This window comes from Eulemur rufifrons, chromosome 15 (assembly GCF_041146395.1).
Source record: "Eulemur rufifrons isolate Redbay chromosome 15, OSU_ERuf_1, whole genome shotgun sequence".
Lineage (NCBI taxonomy): Eukaryota > Metazoa > Chordata > Mammalia > Primates > Lemuridae > Eulemur > Eulemur rufifrons.
The window spans coordinates 78,550,877-78,572,821 of NC_090997.1; the positions used below are offsets into that span (position 1 = coordinate 78,550,877).

The window sequence follows — 21,945 nt, forward strand, 5'->3', positions numbered from 1 at the left end:
GTCATCCATTCTTTGCTGTTTACACAGACTTAGTTTATAGTGCAGGTTTTGCTACTGAAGATCTTCCAGCTTCACCATTTGTAGTCAGTTATTCAGACTGCTCAGGAAGCCCTATGGATTATGTTTTATAGTATGGGTATCACAGATGAGGTAAAGCTTGATTCCATATTGGCAAAATCCTACTTCTACTTTCCAAAGACATGTTGTTCTTTAAGATTTGTTTCTAAAGTTTGTGACTAAATGCTTTATTTGACAGTGATTTCAGAATCAGAATTTTGTGACATTTTGTCCTACTTTAAATGGAGGTGTGTATGGGTTTTTCTAGTAAAGGCTTTTACAAATCACGTTAAGTGCTGATTGAATGCTCACAACAGGACACTTAGCACCACAGAAAGTCTCCAAAATTATTTGCTCTTTTTGGGGAAAGCTATAGCTATGACTTTTTGTGACACCCATAACCTGTTGAAATGGAAAGATTTCAATGTTAGAAAATTGTTCTCATGTAGCTTTTAAAACTTTTTCTTTTTTCCTCCTGCAGCATAAGTCCTAGTTTGATTAAAATAGACACACTTGATTTTTTCCAATGGTAATATTAAAAAAAAAAAGACTTTTTACTCTGATGCAACCAATTAGGCCTACATGGAGGACCTTTGGAAGAGCCATGAACAGTCAAACTTGCTAACAGCAAAATGCTTGCTTATGAAGGCAACAGAGCAAGGACAGAGATGTTCTCTAAGTGTCATGTGTGCCATGGATCCTTTTGAGTTTCAGAAATCCAGCTCTCAGCACTTCATAAATCATTTTTGACTTGACCTCTGAAGTTATATAATGATTTGATGAGTTTCTAACCCAGAAAGAATCAGGAGAAGTCTAGGTAGAATACAAAGTGTGAAGAATTTGCAGGGTGATCCTTACAAGAATTTTTATCACGTCTTCTTAAAAATGGTAGCCTTTCAGAAGTATTTGTTAACTTTCTGGTAGTCAATCTTTAGAAAACATTTATACAGTTATATATGGGTGTCATAGCCTATCCTTGTTTTGAAATTGCAGCCAGAATGACATCAGGCTGTGCACATTCTCATTTTTCATTTCATTTACATTCTTCATGCTTCATTGGCAAGTGAGGTCACCTCTTTAAAATTTGGGGTAAAGGCCAGCTTGACAAACCATGGAAGAATGCTCTCTTTTGTAAATTTTCATTTTAGCGGGAGTATATGTGATGTAGAAATGTTTAAGATTGTTACGTTGGGAGAATTTTTCGTCTGTCAATAATGAGGGGTGTGACATCTGTAATTATTAATGTTATGTGGTGGTTAGGTAGGTTCATCCTTTAGGTACTTGTAAAAATCACCTCAGAGGTCCCTTAAATTGTCTCACAGTTGGTATTCCATTTTTGATCATCTATTCAATTGAATTGAATTTTAAAAATAATTGAGTATCTATTATGTGTAAGACTTTAATAGACATGTATAGAGTATTCTATAGTTTCTACTGTTAGAAACTTGTAACTTAGTTTTAGTGGTAAAATAAAGGCAATATTGTTTCATTACAAACCAAAATTAAATTATCATAAGAAATATCCAGATGTTAGTTTGAAATATAAAATGAGACATGAGAATAAGGTTGGGCTAGACACTGAGATGTGGTAAATATCTGTATCAAGAAGTTAGTTAAAATGTAGTCATTAATGGTATTATTATGCAAAAAGCAAAAATAGACATAACTGTATCTGTAAACTTGCTCCATAACTTACTAGTCACGTAAAGTAGAACAAGTTACCTAGTGTCTTGGTTTTCTATTGCTGCCATAACAGATTACCACAAGCTTAGTGGCTTAAAACAACACAGATTTATTATCTTGCAGTTTAATAGGTTGGAAGTCTGACATCAGTCTCACTGGGCTAAAATTCAGATGTGGGCTGGATTGTATTTCCTTCCAGAGGCTCTAGAGTAAAATTAGTGTCCTTGATTTTTCCAGCTTCTATAGGTTACCTGCATTCCTTGGCTTGTGACCCCTTCCTCCATCTTCAAAGCCAGCAACAGGTTGAGTCCTTCTCATGTTGTATCACCCTGACCTCTTCTTTTGCCTCCCTCTTCTCTTTGCAAGGATCCTTGTGATTACATTGAGCCCACTTGGATAATCCAGGATTATCTTCTCATCTAAAGGTCTTTAACTCAATGATACCTGCAAAATCCCCTTTGGTATATAAGGTAACACATTAACAGGTTCCAAGGATTAAGATGTGGACATCTTTGAGGGACCATTATTCAACCTACCGCACCTAGCTGCTCTCATTTTAATTTTCTAATCAGTTACAGTCTATCTCATATAGTTATTGTGAGCAGAAACAAATTTCTGTATGATGGAGTGCCTGCCAAAAAGTAGGCACTAAATAAAATATTATTTTCCACAATGAAGAGATTATTAGGAACTAGAACATTGGGACACACCTTTGTTTAAAAAACTCTAATTAAAAAAAAAAAAAACCACAGCAGGAGTTACCATACAGAGCTTGGAGGGAAATTCAGGTTAGTGCTGACTTCTGAACACTCTTTCTGTCTTCACTCCCTCCTCTCCGATGGTTTACTTTTTATTTTAGGCAAAGAGATATATTAGGAAAATGTGGTTTTCTTTTCTTAAAAAAAAAATCCCTACATTGTAAATAGATAGCACTTTTCCAAAGAGAAAGACAGTTTCAGATAGGGGGAGAACAGCACAGTCAAAAGCTTTAGGTACTTCAAAGAAGATGAGGATGGAGAAAAAGACTATGAATTTTCCAACCAGGTCACTGGTAACTCTTCTGATGGTGATTATGATCAGATGATGGGGTGATACATGGCCTGCAGGGGATTAAATAGAAAGGAGTGGTAAAGTAATAAACAACAGAGGTCACAAACTACTCTTAAGAACGTCTCTAGAGAAAGACAAGAAAGTGGGGCAATATATAAGCATGAAAATAGCTGATGCTATTTCATTTGTAATAGCTAAAATTGAATAAATGTTAAGTGACTCTGATCTATTGAAAGAATTCATGAACCAAGATCAGAAACTTCCTTCTGTCTTTGATTTGTTATTCTACACTGTTAACGTTATATTTCTAACACTTCTCATCACTACAAATCTTTGCTATTATTTCCCAAATGTTTTGAACTAAAGTGATTCATTCATGACTGTAATGTCATAAATTGGAGAATGCATAGGTTCTTCTTAACCTGGTAACTACAGAAGCACAAAAACAAAGGCAATGCTGGGTATTTCTCCAGGGTGAATAATTTTTAGAAGGCAAGTTTACACTGTCACATTTCTGATTGTCTGTGATTCACACCATTGTGCTCTGTGATGGTTTCATTGAAAGGACTGTCATGTTCTATGGGGAACTCAGCCTACCTGCTCTTTTACCAGTAGCTGGTGTGAAAGCCATGCTGTGCCAATGACTTATTCACAGGAGACAGGTCAATCTTTTGAAACCACAGATTGTTTCAAATGAGAGAGAAATACGTGAGAAGAAAATAGATGTCAAGGGTAGTGCTAAAGACAAGGAAAATGCTTGCCTGAGTTTTCCCTGCAGCTAACATTGTTAAAAATGATAGCAACTTAATGAAGCATGGAGTACTAAATGCATTAATGAGCCAAGGGGGGACCTTATTCAGTCCAATTTGGATTCCATTCACTTGTGTTACTAGTTTTCTTAAGACTGGACTAAAATTTTGAGACCTTATGGGCCAACAGTGCCCTTTAGAGTTGATAATTAATTTGCAAGCATTATTAAGACATATTTCTTGAGCTCAGAATGCAGTTTAGTCCCTGTAAGAAGCAGAGTTAACCATTTATCAAGATAATTAAGACAATGCATTTAAATGCTTGCTCTTTAACAGCAAGCACTAAATTACTGGTAGTTGTTAATATCATTATGTGAAGGAGAATTGTTTGTTTATTAAAATGAGATGTATTAGTAAGCTTTTTAATTCTGATTGTAAAAATTTTCAAACACACACAAAAGTATAGAGACTACCATGGACTCAGGTGTACCCAATACCCACCTTAAGTATTAATTCATGGTTCCTCTTGTATTAGTTTCAACTCATCCACATCTTACTCTGCACCCCCCATCCCCAGATTATTTGGAAGCAATTTCCATAGGCATCACTTTCTCCATAAATATTTCAATATACATCTCTGAAGGATAAGATTCTTTTGTAAATGAAACCATTGTTGCATTTTAAAGTTAACACTATTACTAACTACTTCTTAAATATTAACAAATATTCAGTCAGTATTCAAATTCATCACACTTGCTTCCATTTGTTTTTAAAATTGGTTGAATCAGGCTGTACATGAAGTCACATATTGCATTTGTTTGATATATCTCTTAAGTCTCTCTTAATCCATAATCATTATTTTTTATATTCTTGCAATTTATTTTTTTGAAGAAACCACATTATTTGTCCAATAGAGGGTCTCACCTCCTGCATTTGCTGCTTGTAGTCCCATAGTGCTGTTTGTGTGCTCTTCTGTTACTGTATTTCCTGACAACTGATCATTAAATTGAGACACTTGCTCTGATTCAGTTGACTTTTTTGGCACAACCACTTTATAGACAGTGCTGTGTGCTTCAATCACAGAAAATATCTGTGTGTCTCTCTTTTGGGGATGTTAATGGCCATTAATGAATGTTAGTGGCCACCAGTCCATCATTTCCGTACAGGTCACCTTCATACTAAACTGCAGCATCCTGTGTACTACAGCAATTTAACCCATGTTGTTTTTTTCATTTAACAATAGATCCCTCCATTCATTATTCCTACATGTCAGAGTTTTCTTGCTTATTTTTGCTTGTTAAAAGTTCTTCCAAATCAAATTTATAATCATCTTGTCTAGCTCTAGGGAAAAAACACTAATTTTTTCGTGAAAAAATGAAATTGCATTACATTTATATATTATCTTAGGAGAGGTGAAAATTAACTCTTGCTATTTTTCAGAGGTAGACATTGAGATTTGCTTTCTTATAGACTGAGGTAGAGAAGTCCTTCAAAAACTGTCCCTTGAAAAGTAAGGCATTGATTTAAACCCCTTTAAAAAATAATTTCAACAAATAATTGAAAATTTTCTCTTCAAAGGATTATCATTAGTCATCCAGTTAAATTATTGTTTCTTAGGAATTCTGGGGTGGTAGAGTAATTTATTTTCAAACGTATTAACTTCACATGAGTTTAATGTGAGTGTAAAAAAGTCTGTTTAAATTGGGGGCAGTGTGTTTCTGTTTCTCTTGCAACATGGGAGCCCCTTACCCTGAGGTTCAATGGCACGTTTGCTTACCTGCAACTTCAGGAAGTTCATGTTCAGCAATTGCAGCATACATTGGAGTGGGGTAGATAAGTGGGCCGCACATTATCATTGAGTGACAATTACAAATCATTTCACTATGTGAAAGTATATTAAATGAATTTGCTTGAAGTAGAAAGTGTAGGTGGGCCAGCTCCTCCTGAGCTCCCCACCACATTATTCTAGGTTTATTGAAGTCATTGGAGATTGACTTAAAATTAAGTCTAGTTAATAGTATTCTCAGAATCTGTGTAATTATCCTCCAGAGAATTTTTAAGATAATAGTGAACAACTAATTTTCTGAGATTGCTCAGAAATTTTTCCTGGGAAGCAAGAGCCTGGTTATTATGTGGCTTAGGTGGGAATGGGGCTTTGAGTGAATCCTCTATAGTACACGGATTTTCTATAAATTCTCTATATTTAGCCCACTTTTCACATCTGCTTCCCTCAGACCTACCTCTATGAGGTTCTGGACATCAGCCCAGGCTTCAGCGACTCTGAGTACTTTAGCTTATGAGCTTTGCACTCCTTCATCAGTGACTCTCACTGATCTTCTAGAAAAATGCTGAACACCCCTCATCCTTTTCTCTTTATTGTTATTGGTTTCTATTTTATTTCTTCCTTTTCTCTTTAGAGATCACAGGTGGAAGAGATGATAATTGTGTGAACTATATTCATCAATTCAAATAGAGAAATGTTATCTGCATTTCTATAAACCTTCCCAGATTATTTTAATGGTCACTGTGCTTGAAAACTCATGATTTCTATGATCATTTCTGGTTCTGATATTGAACCAGAAATCACTTAACATCACTTAATGAAAGCCAACATGCCTATATGGATAAATGAGAGAATTTGACGAACACATGGTTAGAAATAAGAATACAAATGAGTTTTCCAAATATATTAGAGATGAAATCACTACATGCGGAAATGTTAAAGTCCATAACATGGGCAAGAGCACATACTAGAATATTGCAGAGCCTCTTTAGAAATGAAGCAGCTTTGTTATGTGGACAACTATTTGCTGTAGGAAGTTCACAGATAGACAGCAGTGTGGGAAGAAGGTAGAGCTCAACATTCAGCTTCTGCCCAATTAGATGGCCACGTGCTGTTCTCTTGAGACATTAGGAAAGAAATGGAAGAAAGTAGTTCAGGTTAAGTCCTAGAAGAAGGATGAGACACCATCTTCCATAGAGAGTGGGCTTTGTTAATATTTTTATGTCTTTTGTCTAGATTAGCCTATAGTAAATAGAAGTCCCATGGCCATGTTGCATCATTAAGGAGGCAATGGTTGGGCTCTCTCAACTGTGTAATGGTGATACTCAAAAGTCTCAGTAAAATCTCCAAAACACAGTACTCTTTAGTAGCATTTCCTAGATTTGTTGTTCTTCTGGGGACAAAGAATCTAGGATAAAATAGGTTCCTGAGAGTCAGAGCATAGGCTCTTTCTAAAAATTCCAGACCTGGCAACACATGTGCTAGAAATTGGTTCTGGTTTTCAGACATACCCACATGGGTTATAGGTGAGCTAAGACAGTCAGCCGCAGAGCAGTGCCTAGAGTGGCCAAAGCCCTTAGGTTGCTCACTTTTGCCCCATTGCTTTACAAATGCCATTTTATCTTAGCCATGATGTGAAAAATATTGGGAAGCATCACTCTATGTGATGATTGTTGTATGTACTTTGGGACTGAAGGATTCTTCAGAAAGACCCTATTCTCCAACTCCACACTAAATGAGATCAAGGTCTCAATACTCTGCTTATTATAGAAGGAATACCTGACTCAAAAATACATCAGTAAAGTAATTAAATGATATTTTATTAGGTAACATACAAATGAGGAACAAATGGAATATAAAATAGATTGTTCCCTTTTTATAGTAAAATGTCAAATATTTGATATTACTTCAAATGTTATTTTGGACTTTTTTTAGGCATCAAGTTTGTAAAATGTGCCCTCCAAAAGAAAAAAACATTTGATATCTTACCAGTCATAACATTTTAGTATTTCTTATAATGGGCGTGTTTGCTTTCCTTGTTGCATACCACAACAGATTGGGGTTATAGTCATCTGGAAATAAGGTATTATAACTATTTATCTTGAAGAGTCTTTATAATGAAAATACATGACACAGTTAATAAAAGTACCATAGGTAACATTAGAGGGTTACTCTATTAGGGCCATTAAAAATTTGGAGCATAGTACTTAGACTATCACTGTTAGAATTTTTACAGTTACTCTCTGAAGCCTGCAAAGAATATTTCTGCTATTTATTGCTTTTCAATAATGCCATTTACTACATTTAAAAAAGTTTACTCAAAAACCACATGCCAGATAATTTAATTAATTTTGCACAGAATGTGAAAGAAACCATAGTAAATAAATGAAAGATGAATAATATTGTTTTGAAATGAGACTCCTTTCATATTCTCTAAGGCAATGACTGCTTTTCTATGTCCCATAATGCTAGATGTTATATTGAATTATAGAAAGAGTCTGTGGGGTTTCTAGTAGAACTTTTTTCATGGATTATTTTTCATCCATTATTCCAGAGCCAATACAGAAGCTGCGAAGTCATAAATCCATATTGTAGCTCCATGAGAACTTGGCCTCTTCCTATATTGGCTTGCTGGGCTGCTTTCTGAGGAAAGTTCTTTATCTGTAACCTCAGTGTACTCTTATTTTTCTTATTGAGTACCTGTAATCTCTTGTATGCTTTGTTATCTCTCTTCTTGTTTTCTATCTTTAAAAATATCTCTGTGTGATTTATTTTTCTGGAAGGAAAGATGCTAACAAAAATTTTTATAGATTCTCCCTTCCAAAAGAATATGGAGTGTTTTGTATTCATTTTCTTATTATCTCATCCATGGTAATGGATGAGATAATGTTTCTTTGGAAAAGTTTAAAACATTGGGAAACAGAGGGCAAAAGAGTTTAAGTAATTTCCTCAGCTCGTAGAGACTGGCTGAACACCCAAGCAATGCATGCCTTAGTTCCTGCAAGTGACAAAGTATGCTAGTGTCAACTGGGATTCAAGCTCTAACAAACAGAAAAGACCAGTGTTAAACTAATAGCAGTAACATGGAAGCACATTACAGCGACTTGGGTTATTCAACTAAATATTGAATATAATATTGATATTAAATATAAATACTGAATACTCACCATTTCAAAAGAATTATAAGAAGAACTGTAGCACCTTTAAAGATGTAAAAGCTATAGCCCCTGCCTTCTGGAAACACACAATTTAGTTATTCAGATTGTTTATCATTTTAAGACCTTGTCAGGAATACTTTGGGATTATCAGCAATTAGGACCAGAGTATTTCATATTTGATAGTAGAGACAACTCTGTCTCTTCATTCTATAATACTAATCAATTGGCATTTTGGAGTGAATTTCTATATAAAGAAGTTCCACATGATGAGTTGTTGAATATGAACTGTCTAAAAGAAATAATCTCTTATAAAACCAAAAAATACATAAATAGCAAATATTTTGTATAATGGTTGATGGAATGTGATCTATCTTACTCTCACTTTTGTCCTTTCTCTAATACCTATTTTATTGTAATTTTTCTTTCTTTTAAAAATAATTTTATTAAGAAGACACTTATGTTAATACAAATAATATAGCAGAATGTGAGATGAAAAATAAAAGTCCTCCTCTTTCTTTCCTTGACTCCTCATTCCCAAAGCCCAGAGGCCACAGCTTTAACATGCTCATGTATGTCCTCCCTGCAAATGTCTAAGCATATTCAAGTATTTATATGCACTTACATAGATATGAGTGTCTATCTGCAATTTAAATATTTGTAAACCTTTGTAAGTACAAATCTATCAATATTTCCTACGTGCAGTGATACTCAGTACAACAGAATGATCAAGGCCCAAACCAATCAGAACAGATGTCTTGGCTGTTTCCTGCTATGCTGGGATTAATGTGATGGTCTCAGAGTAGAGGAGGCATTTGGGAAATTGGGCAGCTGTGGTTTGCCAGCAAGTAGAGAAGCAATTTCAGTCTTTTAACCACCAGTGTTTCCACAACTGGGTCTAAAGGGCAAATACTAGCCCTACTTTTAATCATTTGATGGGCTGCGATTTTCCCTGCACTGCACGCAAGCGTGCCTGCATTATGGTAAAGATCTCAAAGGACAAGCATCAGAGCCACTTGTAATGTCCTTCTATACCAACTTTTGATATTTTTAAATTCAGTTCCTTAGAGTGTACCATAGATGCTATACATGTATTCATAAAGGTACCATGCCAAAACTATAAGGGAGATAAAATTTATTTCTAGAACATTCCTTTCAGGTTTCCCTCTGTAGCTCAGCAGGTTCTTTAATCACATTGTAGTGGGCCTGTCCTCCCAGTTGTGCCTCACCAGTGACCTCCAATCACCCAAAGCTTGGAGCTGTCAAGCTCTTCATGTCTCATAGCATGTACTGGTCAAGAACATATACTGCTTTATTGATATAGTACTTTTCATATGTAATAGTGAGTTATTACAATATATTAACAACCCATTGATGGTGGGACAGTAATTTAAGCTAGTTTATATCTATCTTACTGCCCAGGACATTGGACGTAAATGTCATTCAGTAATGTTTGTGCATTATTCTTTTGGACTTTTGGATGCATTGGTAAAAACAGAGATGTGCACTATTACAAAATATCCAGAATATTTCTTTTTTATGTCTTCAAATTCTATGCCAGTTTGAAAATAAAATATTGCTACATTCCCTTCAATTGTCACTCTGTTGACTTACAATAATTATGCCTCTTCCCCCTTTCTTTTTTGTACACATTTGTCTCTTGTAAGGAGATGGCTACAGAAACCCTTCATTTAATGTATTCTAGTTTCAATCAGTTGTCTTCAAGTCACTGGAATTTCTTTACCATTATTTTCTATTTTAGGATGTAGAAGAATTGACATTTATTATTTACTGCTAAGTTCTTGGCCAGGTACTTTGCATACATTATCTAATTTAATCCAGACTGTCTCTCAGTGTTGTGCTTATTATTGACCTTAATTCACAGAAAAGAAAGACAAGAGTTAGAAAAGTAATCTTCTTAAGTTCATATAAAGGCTAGGACCACAATTTGAACATAGGAGTATGCCTATGTTGTTTTGGTGTACCATACTAACTCCATCTAAATGATACTTTTTTGAGGATTAAGTGAAATAAGTGAACATGTTTTCTAAACTATCAAGCTCTATTCACACATGAAATTTCCTACTCATGTTTTATAGTCACTAATATAGTAAGGTGAGTAAATTGGCATGTAATAAATAATTTAGATGGTAATTATTATAATGGAACTTTAAAAATCAGGTGAAATGATGTCAGTGAGTAGTTAGAGAATTAAAATCCAGTCTTAATCCATTTCTTTTTAAAGCCACGGCTGTCAAAATGAAACATTTCTTTTTAGCAAAAAGTTATTAAATATGAACATGCAATAGTTAAATCATTTCAGAGAACAGAACAGGGTTATAGAACAAAATCTGAAATATAATCTACCATAGCATTTAGCCTTATGTTTGACATAAAGTGGTGAGAATACTTTGGAATTCAAATTTCTGTTATTGTTTTGTTACTCTTCCCCAGGTGTTCCAGATTGCGTATGTGATTGTGAAAGCAGCTAACTCCCCTCGGCCTGGAAACTGGATTTTGGAACGCTCTCTTGATGATGTTGAATACAAGCCTTGGCAGTACCATGCTGTGACAGACACAGAGTGCCTAACCCTCTACAATATTTATCCCCGCACTGGACCGCCATCATATGCCAAAGACGATGAGGTCATCTGCACTTCTTTTTATTCCAAGATCCACCCCTTAGAAAATGGAGAGGTAAGATGAGAAAACTCACCATTTAAGTACATTTAAGATGGCAAAATAGGCCTGTCAGAAAGACCTGAATATATCAGTAATTAATGTCAGGGAGATTTTAAAATAGGATTTAGCAAAAGTACATTTAAATGAGTTATTAAATAAAAAAGAAAAACCTGAAGTGATTAGAATTTTAACTACCGTCATGTGTCTCCCATCTCCAATAAAGATCAGAGAGGAGGAAATGGGTTTAAGTTGGAAAGTCAATGATTAATTTTACATATAAAGAGACTTTCTCAACAATGAGGATTACTAATGATTAGAAAAGGATTGGAGACCTTAAAGGCCGCTTTACATTTGTGTGTACTCTGGTCTGAAGATGGAGACAAAAGAGATGAATTTGTGAAGACATATAATCCTCATGAAAGACCCAAATAAAAAGTGATTCTGTCAGTTTGGAAGTTTTTTGCTGTCACCATATAGAGCTATAGTGAATCTTCCTCACTGGGTCAGGCTTTGCAGAAGAGTAATATGCAGGAAATCTTAGGTTCTCCGTATATACAAGCTAGGTTATGTGCTTAATTCAAATGTGTTCTGCTTCTCTGTAGTGTCTTTTTTTCATGTGGTTAATATTTTAGATTCATTCATTGGTTTTAAGCTACAGATTCTAACCATGGCTTTACCTGTTATTAACTATTTGCTCTTGATCTAATTACTTAAGTTTTCTGTGCTAAATTATCAGTTCCATTTCCCATAAATTGAGAACATTAATAGTTTTTATCTCATATGATTGTCAAGAAGGTTAAATGAATTATTATATTTAATGTATTACAACAGTACTGACGTATACCTAAGCACTCTGTAAGCATCAACTATGACAATAACTACTATGATTATTCTTATTTTTATTCTTAGTCTCTTCTCAAATACCCAAACATTGACTTTATGATTCTCTTGGACTCTCTAATGCTTCTTTATTATCTTTCCCTAACATGTCTCCCTTTAGCATATGTGTCTGTTTATTCTACCTCTTATATATTAATACATCTCCATTTATACTCATGTCTGATATTGTCTCCTCACTATTCCACACATTTGAAGCTGAAATCATATATTCACATTTTTTGGAAAACCCATATTCACGTTCTATCATGCCCACCCCAGCCAATCTAGAGTTACCTCTGAACACTTCTGGGGGAAAGTTAGGCTTTTGACATAAATCTATCAGACTGCCTTTGACACTGTTATTCTATGCATGTATATTGGTGCCATACTATATTTCAAATTCCATGTTTGAAAATGCCAGTTTTGGGGAAAAACATTACAAATGGTACTCTCAGCAGAGATCTCAATCTGCCAAATGACAAAGAGTCAGATGCAGGGACTTGAACAGCTGTTCAACCTGCTTTGTGCCCAGAGGCATCCAATTCCTGGCCAGTCTGGCCTGAGGATATGGGAGTAGGAAGTGCAGAGAATATATTTGAGTTGGATTTTTATTATTTTTATCTTGGATCCAGTGTTTACCCAGGACTAATAATTCTCTAATATTTTTAAAGCTATTCTTTACCTTTTAAAAGGTAATCCAACTCAGAAATTGGATGAGCAATATGAAATATAACTAGGTGGGTGTGTAACATATGAGTTAAATGCAAATCCCCTAACCATGTTCTCCCTACATTAATGGTGGTTCTCTATCCTTTAGACATCAACCTGCCAGCATGGAACAAACAGATGTGTTGTTTGTTTGTTTCTTTTTTAACTGACTATATTATTTTCACTCCTAAACAACATTCACTACAAACTGCTTATTGATAGTGACTATTAAGAGCAATTAATTCAACTTTCTCTGTGATATGTTTCCCAATTCTATTTGTCTCCCATGGGTAGTGAAAAAAATGATGAAGAGAATGTAATTCAAAATGTTGCTTTTCGGAATACACAGACCCAGAGAAAGCAAGCGATGTTCTCCAAGACTCCCAGCTCAACTGGTAACAGAGCTAAGAATATAGATCCTATGATCCCCAGGTTAATGTTTCTTCCATACTCTAATAAAGACTAGAAGTTGGTTTTTAAATGTTGGAAATTTCTAAACTCAAAAATGTTTCAGAGGAGATACAGTGTTTCTGGATCCAGTATAAGTAGAAAGAGCCCTAATTCTGAGATATAGTAGAGGAAAGCATATATGGAATTAGAAGACCTGGGTTCTAGACCTGACTCTAGTTCTTTGTGGGACCTTAGTCAGGTCAATTAATCTCTCTGAGATTGAATTTCTTTAATAGATGAATTAGTTTAATACATTAATTGTTCTAAGGCATCTTTGTGTTTTAAAGTAATATAGTTTTGTATGTCATAAAACATTTGAGAATATTCTGGACATTTTGGATGCTTGTCTCCAACATTTCCCAGATAGATGACAGTGAAATAAATCTTACTCTCATTAGCTTTTAGTTTTAAAATGATGTACTATTGGGTAATCTCTGATATATAACTATTAGGTGGTTATATTCAAAACTTTCCAGAGAAGTGACAATCAAGTAACAGAAACAAACATAAACTAGTAAACAAAACATAGGTGCTACAACAGAAATGTGTACAGAGAGTAATAAATCTCCCCCATAAGTGAGTGGAAGGAGCCACGTTGAGAAGACAACTTCTCAGAATACAGGGAAACCAGTAACAACTCTTAGTATCTCAAAAGATTCAAAGCCAACATGCAAATTCATCTCCAGTAATGTCTATGTGTTAAGCCAGGTATGTAACAGAAATCACCTCAGTTGTTGAAGAATATTATTATTAGGTATAGAATTCTAAGTTTGCAGTTATTTTGTTTTGACACATTTTGTTTTTTTCTAGTTTCCATTGTTTATGTAGAGAATGTAGTTATCTAATTACTATCCTTTGGAATATCTTTTCTCTGATTTCTTTAATCAGAAATTAAAGATTTAATCAAAGATGAAAGATTTTGTCTTTCCTTATTTTAACTATGATACTCCAGATCTGCACTAATACAATAGCCACTAGTCATATGTGCTTATTTAAATTTACATTCCACTTAATTCAAATTAAATTAAAATTCAATTCCTCTGTTGCACCAGCCACATTTCAAGTACTCAGTAGCCACATGTGACAAGCAGCTACCACAATGGATTGTGCACAATAGAACGTTTCCATCATTGCATAAAGTTTTGTTGGACAATGCTACTCTAAGTTGTACCTTTTTATTTTCTGGGTTGGGATTCATTTGGTTTGACATATCTGCAGAGTGATGTCTTTCATCAGTTTAGGAATAATTCAGCCATTAGCTCTCTGAATATTGTTTCTTCCCCATTCTCTCTCCTTTAAAATTCCACTTAAAAATAACTTGGAACTTCTTACAGTGTACACTATGTCTCTTTCACTCTCTTCTGTAGTTTTCATCCTTTTGTCTTTCTATATCTTCATTCTAGATATTTTCTTCTGTCTTACTTCTAGTTCATTAATTCTCTCATTAGGTATATAAAATATGCTATTGAAACTATTCATAGAATTCTGAATAGTTTATTATATTTTTCAGGTTTTAGAATTTCTGTGGTTCATTTTCAAATAGAAGTTTAGAGTTTCTAGTTTTTTATTGAAATTTTATATTTATATTAAAATTTTAAATATCATTTATTTTAAATATCTCCTTGAGTATAACCTAACAATTATTTAACAGTTTTTGTTTGATAATTCTAATATCTGGCCTTTGTGGATATATTCTGTTATATGTTTCATTTGCTGATTCTTTTTATTTTGTCTTATATCCTCATATGCCTAATTATTTTTGTATATATAACAGAAGTTGTATTTGAAAAAGTATTTGTAGAAATAATTTGAGGGCTAGGATATTTACTTCATCCTGTGAGGACTTTCTGATGCTTCTGCCAGGCAATGGCAATCTAGATCATCTTTATCCAATGTCAAGGATTCAAATTTCTGAGACATTCAGATGATTCAAAGCTTTGCTATAACCCGATGACAGCTGCTTTAATTCCAGTTCACCCTTATTCGTAGGCTGCCTGTCTTTGGAATCCAAGCCAACGTGTGTGGGATTTACCAAAGTCCCATGCATACATGTCCTGGAATCCAACTTTGGTCTTCCTAATACAGCAAAGCTGTCTAAAGTGCTGCTCAATGTCTCAGCTGTGTCTCTAGACAGGGAAATGCCTGCAGGACAAAAGCTGTCATAATATACCAATCACCTCTCTAGACATCTTTCTTCTCCTTGATATTGAGAAGGTTATTGTTCACTCTCTTGATAGCTCTCAGGTGGCTTTAAACAGATGTTTTTGTGTATTTTATCCAGTTTGTCTAGTTATTACTGGGAGTATTGACTCTAATTATATAATCTACTATAAAAAGAAGTAAAGTTGCATATGCATTTAATTTTTTTTAAATTTGGAGTCATGTTAAATTTACATAAATGTAGGAAGATTACAGAGAATACCCCTATCCCCTTCACCCAGCCAACCCTAGGAATAATATTTTACATAATCACAACACATTTGTTAAAACTAAGAAGTTAAACATTGGTACCTCACTATTAACTAAACCACAGACTTTATTCAGGTTTCATTAACTTTACCATTAATGTCTTTTTTTTCCCTCTCTCCTTTCTAGGATCCAATTCACAATACTATGTTGCATTTAGTCATTGTGTCTCCTTAGTCTCCTCTGATCTGTGACAATTTTAAGAGATATTACTACTCAATTTGGATTTGCCTGTTGTTTTCTCATGATAAGCTGAGCTTTTGGGTTTTGGGGACAAATACTAAGGAAATAGCTTTCTTATTACATCACTCATTTATTTTTATATGTACATCTCTTTTGTTTATTTCCTTTCTGTTGGTTTACAAGTCTTATTAGGCTACAAGATAAATTTTTATTTTAGACAACAGTGTCTAAATATTTATCATGATTTCTATTAATAATGTATATTTTTAACTAAACATCAAATGATTATTTCCTTGCAAACTTTCAAAATGTCCTTTAGATATGTGTAAGTTAGAAAAAAGAAAAATCAGAGTATTTTAAGGCCCACGCATGAAGCAAGGCATCATAAAATAAACATGTCTCCATTATAACACACTAATTAGACAACAATGTTTATGTTTTAGGCAGAGGGCATGAATAGAAAATAGTCTCCTTGTGACTAATGCCAAATCTACTGAGTCTAAGGTATATTACATCGTCAGTTGTCTGGAGAATTTTAGAGACATATGCCAACATTTTTAGAACATTCTAAAATATTATATTTCAGGTGAAAAGTACGTCATTTTAAAGCCAAAAGATACCTTAGGTAATTTCCTCATTGATCTATTAAAGGATATTGTAGCCCTAGACTTCAGCCTCTATATCCAAACTTAATACTCCCCTGTGTGCATAGTATCACTGGAGAGGTCTAGCTTTTCTTTCTGTCCTCTTTAATCCTAACTGCATCAGCTCTGCTTATTTCTTCAGCTTTATTATTGCTCCAGCCACCTCCATCCCTTCCCTCCATGGTTTGGCTCGGCCCCTCCCCTGTCCACCACCCCACATTGCCTTCAAGTGCTCCACAAAAGTTAATCATGTGGCTTTACCAGAAGGGTATTTTAGGGCATACACCCAGTCTCCTAGATAATGCAAGGTTCAGCTACCACCAACAAAGAGATTAGCCCTGCAGTCTAGCTTCTTGGCCCTGTACCCAAAGGAAGAAGAGAGGCTCCCTCTGAGCTATAAGATAATCATAAGGTATCAAGTCTCAAGGCCTGCCAAAGGGATAATGAAGGACAAAGGAGAGATAATAATATGGCCCTGTATGCTGTTATCCAGGCTGCAAGCAGAAGGAGACTTTGAGTAAAAACCTGAAAAGGGTTTCATTTTAGAAGGGCAATTCTGTATCATCAATGGCAAGAGTTGGCTCAGCAGGAACCCTGCTTTGCCTTGCTTTGAAAGAAAGATACTGAGCTCCCTAGTAGGAGCTTCAGGGTGTACAGCAGCAGACGGCGGGGCCTCCGTTACTTTGAGGGCAACCACAGGAGAAGCTCTGGTGGGAACAGCCACACAGACACGCCTCTCCAGCAGTGCTGCCGGGAGCCCACTCATCAAGGCCTAATCTCAGAGCCTGAGTGTTTGTTACCTCTGCCCGCTGCAGTTGCCCTAGATCCTATTGAGAACTGCTAACAAGAACTGCCACTTGGAGGCACCACTGAGCACTTGGCTTTTCTTAGAAATCACCTAGGAATGTTTATAAAATAGCTATTCCCACAAGAGCTTCAAATTCAGTAGATTGGGGAGGAGCTCAAGAAGCCCTATGTATATTTTAAACCAGTATATCTGATGATTCTTATGTCTCTCCTCTTGGCTTATTCTTCAGCTATTTCCAGCCTTCTTAAATCTTATAGAAGAAGAACAGGGCAGCAGTTATTTAGGCAAAGAGTATTGATCGCTCTAATTACTTTCAACTGAAAAAAGAGGCTAATTTTTCTGTCGGGAAACTTGATAGACTTTTGGTTGATCTGAGTGGGTTTGAGTTGAGTAAATAAACTTTGAGCTATAACTATATTATCGATGGTTGAAGAGGTGGCTGAGAGAAGAATGACAGTCATAATATTGAGGAGGATGGGCTATCTAGATGGGACTGCTTTAGGGATGCTAGAATTAAAATTATAAATTACATAATTTATAAATGTTTTTCTGTTACATGAGATTCTCCCTTTTCTTTAACTAGGATTATTATTTTTGATTTCTTTGGATTGTCACTAGATTGCTAACTAAATATTCATGGTTACCATAGTGATTTGCTTCAATTTCCTCATACAGAGACCTTTAAGTTATTTACATATGATTTCCTTTTCTTTTTACCACAACCTTCTCACTCTTCTGGACTGCAACTCAATGGAATTTAGATTCACTTTGATTTTGCTTTTGAAACATGGCAGGCTTGTATAAAAATCCCTGGAGAAGCCATCATGAAATCTTGAAGACACTTTTTTTTTTTTTTTTGGTAAACTGTATGTAGAGCTTTGATATTATTTTGATTTCCTATGTGACAGAATTTTATATATACAGACAGAATATTCTTCTTTCTCTTTTCATCACCTGATATTGCGGTGATCCTTAGAATTGCAAATACTGGAGAAGAAAGACATAAATCCAACAACATATTAAAAAATGTTTCAGAGATTCCCTTTTGATATAACATTGTTAAGGCCATAGTGTGATTTCATGTGTGAGTTTGTGTAGAAATGGAAATGAGGAACTAGCCTTTCTCAATTACCTTTGGAATTTCTCCTTAAGGGAGAAGCAGCAGAGCATTATTAATTTGTGTCAGTTATGAATAGAGATTTAGGTAAATAATTATTTGGGGTTTCAGACTTCCTTTCTCTAAAAATCATTCTGGCATTGTCCAACATGAGACCAGTTAGTACCTGGAGCAACAATATCAAAGTGTCTCCTTCAGTGAGGTTTCATTTGGAGTCCACCAAGAAATGAAATGTTTTGACTCCAGCTGGACTACACAGAGCACTTGAAATATTTTGGAATCACACACACACAAAATATATAATTTGTTTAAGACAATTTATTATATTTAAAAAATTCATCCTTGTAATAAAATAAAGGTAAAATTAAGAAGATTATTTTCCTCCTTTTTCTCTGTTGATCAGTTTGATACTCCTCTCCCCCTCCAAAAAATGTTGTACCTAGAGTATATCAGCAAATCCTTATTAATACAGTATTGTTGAAAACCAAAGATGGTTGAAGAAACTAAATAAGAATGGAATCTTGAGGAGATAACACTAATATTTAAGAGACCTGGTTATCTCAGTGTTGTGGAATAGGACCTACTCAAATGGAATAGAAAGGCAGTAAGCTTTTATGAAGCTAAGTAAGGAAGTCCAGGGTTGTGGTAGAAGGCACAAAGGCTCTGGGTGCTCTCTTTTGGGGAGTCCACTAGATTTGACTTTCAGAGAGCTCTGCCAATGATTCGCAATGGGTCTTGGACAGACAAGTAAACAAACTATCTGTTAATAATATGTGCCCCCCTACCAGTTCACTTGGCTATAATGAAGATCAAATTAAATTATTTATGGCAATGTCTCCTTGCAACCTCTATAATATGATAGCAAATGCTCTAGGTTCAATAGTTAATATTGGCTTAAGCCCACCCCTAATCGTGGAATGCCTGAGCTGGCTCAGCCTGGAATGGGAGTGGGAAGCGTGGAAGGTGCAGACCCTGCAGTGTGGGGTCATCGCTAGGGGAAGGGGCTATTAAACAAGACTGAAGGAATAAATGAAGCAAAAAACCATGAGCTTGCTGAAATTTAAACCACCAGAAGGAGGCCGGGCGCGGTGGCTCACGCCTGTAATCCTAGCACTCTGAGAGGCCGAGGCGGGCGGATTGTTTGAGCTCAGGAGTTCGAGACCAGCCTGAGCAAGAACAAGACCCCGTCTCTACTAAAAATAGAAAGAAATTATATGGACATCTAAAAATATATATATATAAAATTAGCTGGGCATGGTGGCACATGCCTGTAGTCCCAGCTACTCGGGAGGCTGAGGCAGGAGGATCGCTTAAGCCCAGGAGTTTGAGGTTGCTGTGAGCTAGGCTGACACCACGGCACTCACTCTAGCCTGGGCAACAGAGTGAGACTCTGTCTCAAAAAAACAAACAAACAACAACAACAAGAAAACCAACCAGAAGGAATAGGTGAGGGTCTCAGTGCTGATATGGGGTTAATCCAGGGCCAGGGAGATAATAATAGTTATAATGGCTAACATTTATTACACATTTATTTTATGGCAGTGTTATTCTAAGAGTTTTACAAGCATGAACTCATATGTACTAATACTCATCCCATTTTACAGCTGAGGAAAAAGTGGTATAGAGCGGTCAAGTAACTTTCCCAGGGTTCCATAGCTAGTAATTTTCAGAGCTGTGATTTGAACCCAGACAGTCAAGTTTTCTTCTGTTTCTGTGGTTTTTTGGAAAATTTGCTGGGCACTGCAAGCCAAGGAGTGCCACTTGCTAGCAGTTTCTGATTTCTGTCTGTGTGAGGTTGCACAGGCCTGGGTTTGGATTGCTGTTTATTTTTTCGTTTCTGGGTTTTAGTCTTTTTATGTTTTATGTTTAAAAAAAATTCTTTATGTTATTTTTTTTTCTTTCTAATGGGTAAATTACTTCTTTTTGTATCTAATTTTTTTAAACTTCACTTTAACTCTTATTTTCTTAACTTTTTTTCTAATTTATTTTTCATCTCTTTAATGATTTTACATTTCTGATTTTAAGAGTTTTATTTTGGCATGTTTACATTTATCATATTGTTTTTCTTCTCAATTTTTATTCTGATAAATTATTTATATTTCTTTGATGTTTTTGTAATATATATTTTGTTTTGGAGTTTTATGTGTTCTAATTGTGTTATTTATTTGTCAGAATTTTTTTCTTTAAACTTATTTTTAATCTGGCTTTTTTCTCAAACAAATTTTTCTCCTAATTTCGCCAATTTTTTTACAGCTTAAATTTTAAGGTATTTTGCATGTTTTGATCATTTTACTTTTAGCTTATTTTGCACTTTTGATATTTAAATATAATCCTAAGTATTCCATGGTGCGTGTCTGTGTTTGTGTGTGTGTGAGTGTGTATAAATATATATGAGCCTGGCCTGATTTGATTTGGATGAGAATCATATTAGAGGAGATCCAGTGGAAGCTTTATAAAAAGGGTTTTAGAGGCCAGGCATGGTGGCTCATGCTTATAATCATAGCACTTTGGGAGGCTGAGGCAGGAGGATTGCTTGAGGCCAGGAGTTGCAGACCAGCCTGGGCAGGCAAAAGAGTGACACCCCATCTTGAAAGAAAAGAAAAAAGAGAGAGGGAGAGAGAGGGAGGGGAAAGGAAAAGAGAGAGAGAAAGAGAGACAAAGAGAGAGAGAAAGAAGGAAGGAAGGAAAGGAGGGAGGGAGGAGAGAGAAAGAGAGAGAGAAGGAAAGAGAGAAAGAAAATAAGAAAAATTTAGCCAGGGGTATGGTGGCACATGCTTGTAGTCCCAGCTACTCAGGAGGCTGAGCCAAGAGGATACCTTGAGCCCAAGAGTTCAAGGTTGCAGTGAAGTATGATCTCGCCATTGCACTCCAGCCAGAGCAACAGAACAAGACTCTGTCTCAAAAAAAAAAAAAAAAAAAAGGCATTACTATTCACATTTGACTTCTTTCCAGGTATGCTTATGGAATGAGCTATTGATTTTAACTGCTTTCCAGGCATGGTTATGGAATGAGTCTGCTAGTGTGTGCGTGTCCCAGGGGCCACCCCATATTAAATAGGCTAATGATAAATTAGGTAGGACAAGGTTTCTCATCAGGAGCATTTTAAGGACAGAATCTGTTAATTCTCTGTAAGTGTTGGGAAATAGAGAAATGAGAAGATGTTGGACAATGTGTTACTCTCATAAGTGAATAACAGAACCTGTGTGGTGTGGCTAAATTGTACTTAGAACTCCAGAACATCTCAAGCATCGTATACAGGTTTCAGTTTTGACCACAAGTTTTAATGCCCCACCAAGAAGCTCTCTAGCTCTCTGTGTATAAGAATTTTTTCTTGTCCATTTCCATAAGAAAGAACACGATGCTGTGTGAGACATAGTTGAGCCCCATTATAATATCATTACTTTTAAAATAAAATTCTCAAATGCTCTAATATGTAAATCCTTTTCTGAAGTCTTTAAAATTGGCTGCCAATATCAATAATAAAATTATATTTTTATAACACAGATAACTATTTTATGCACATAATAAGTG

The 21,945-nt window shown here is 35.3% G+C and overlaps 1 protein-coding gene across 2 annotated transcripts in view; it reads left to right on the plus strand.

The window, feature by feature from the left end:
- The window catches only part of LAMA2 (laminin subunit alpha 2), a 568,286-nt gene that overhangs the window by 167,147 nt on the left and 379,194 nt on the right, over positions 1-21,945 (plus strand). For both annotated transcript variants that reach the window (XM_069489233.1, XM_069489235.1), the window contains exon 4: positions 10,932-11,174. In XM_069489233.1, coding sequence (XP_069345334.1) covers positions 10,932-11,174 — 243 coding nt within the window. The remainder of the gene's footprint in view (positions 1-10,931; positions 11,175-21,945) is intronic.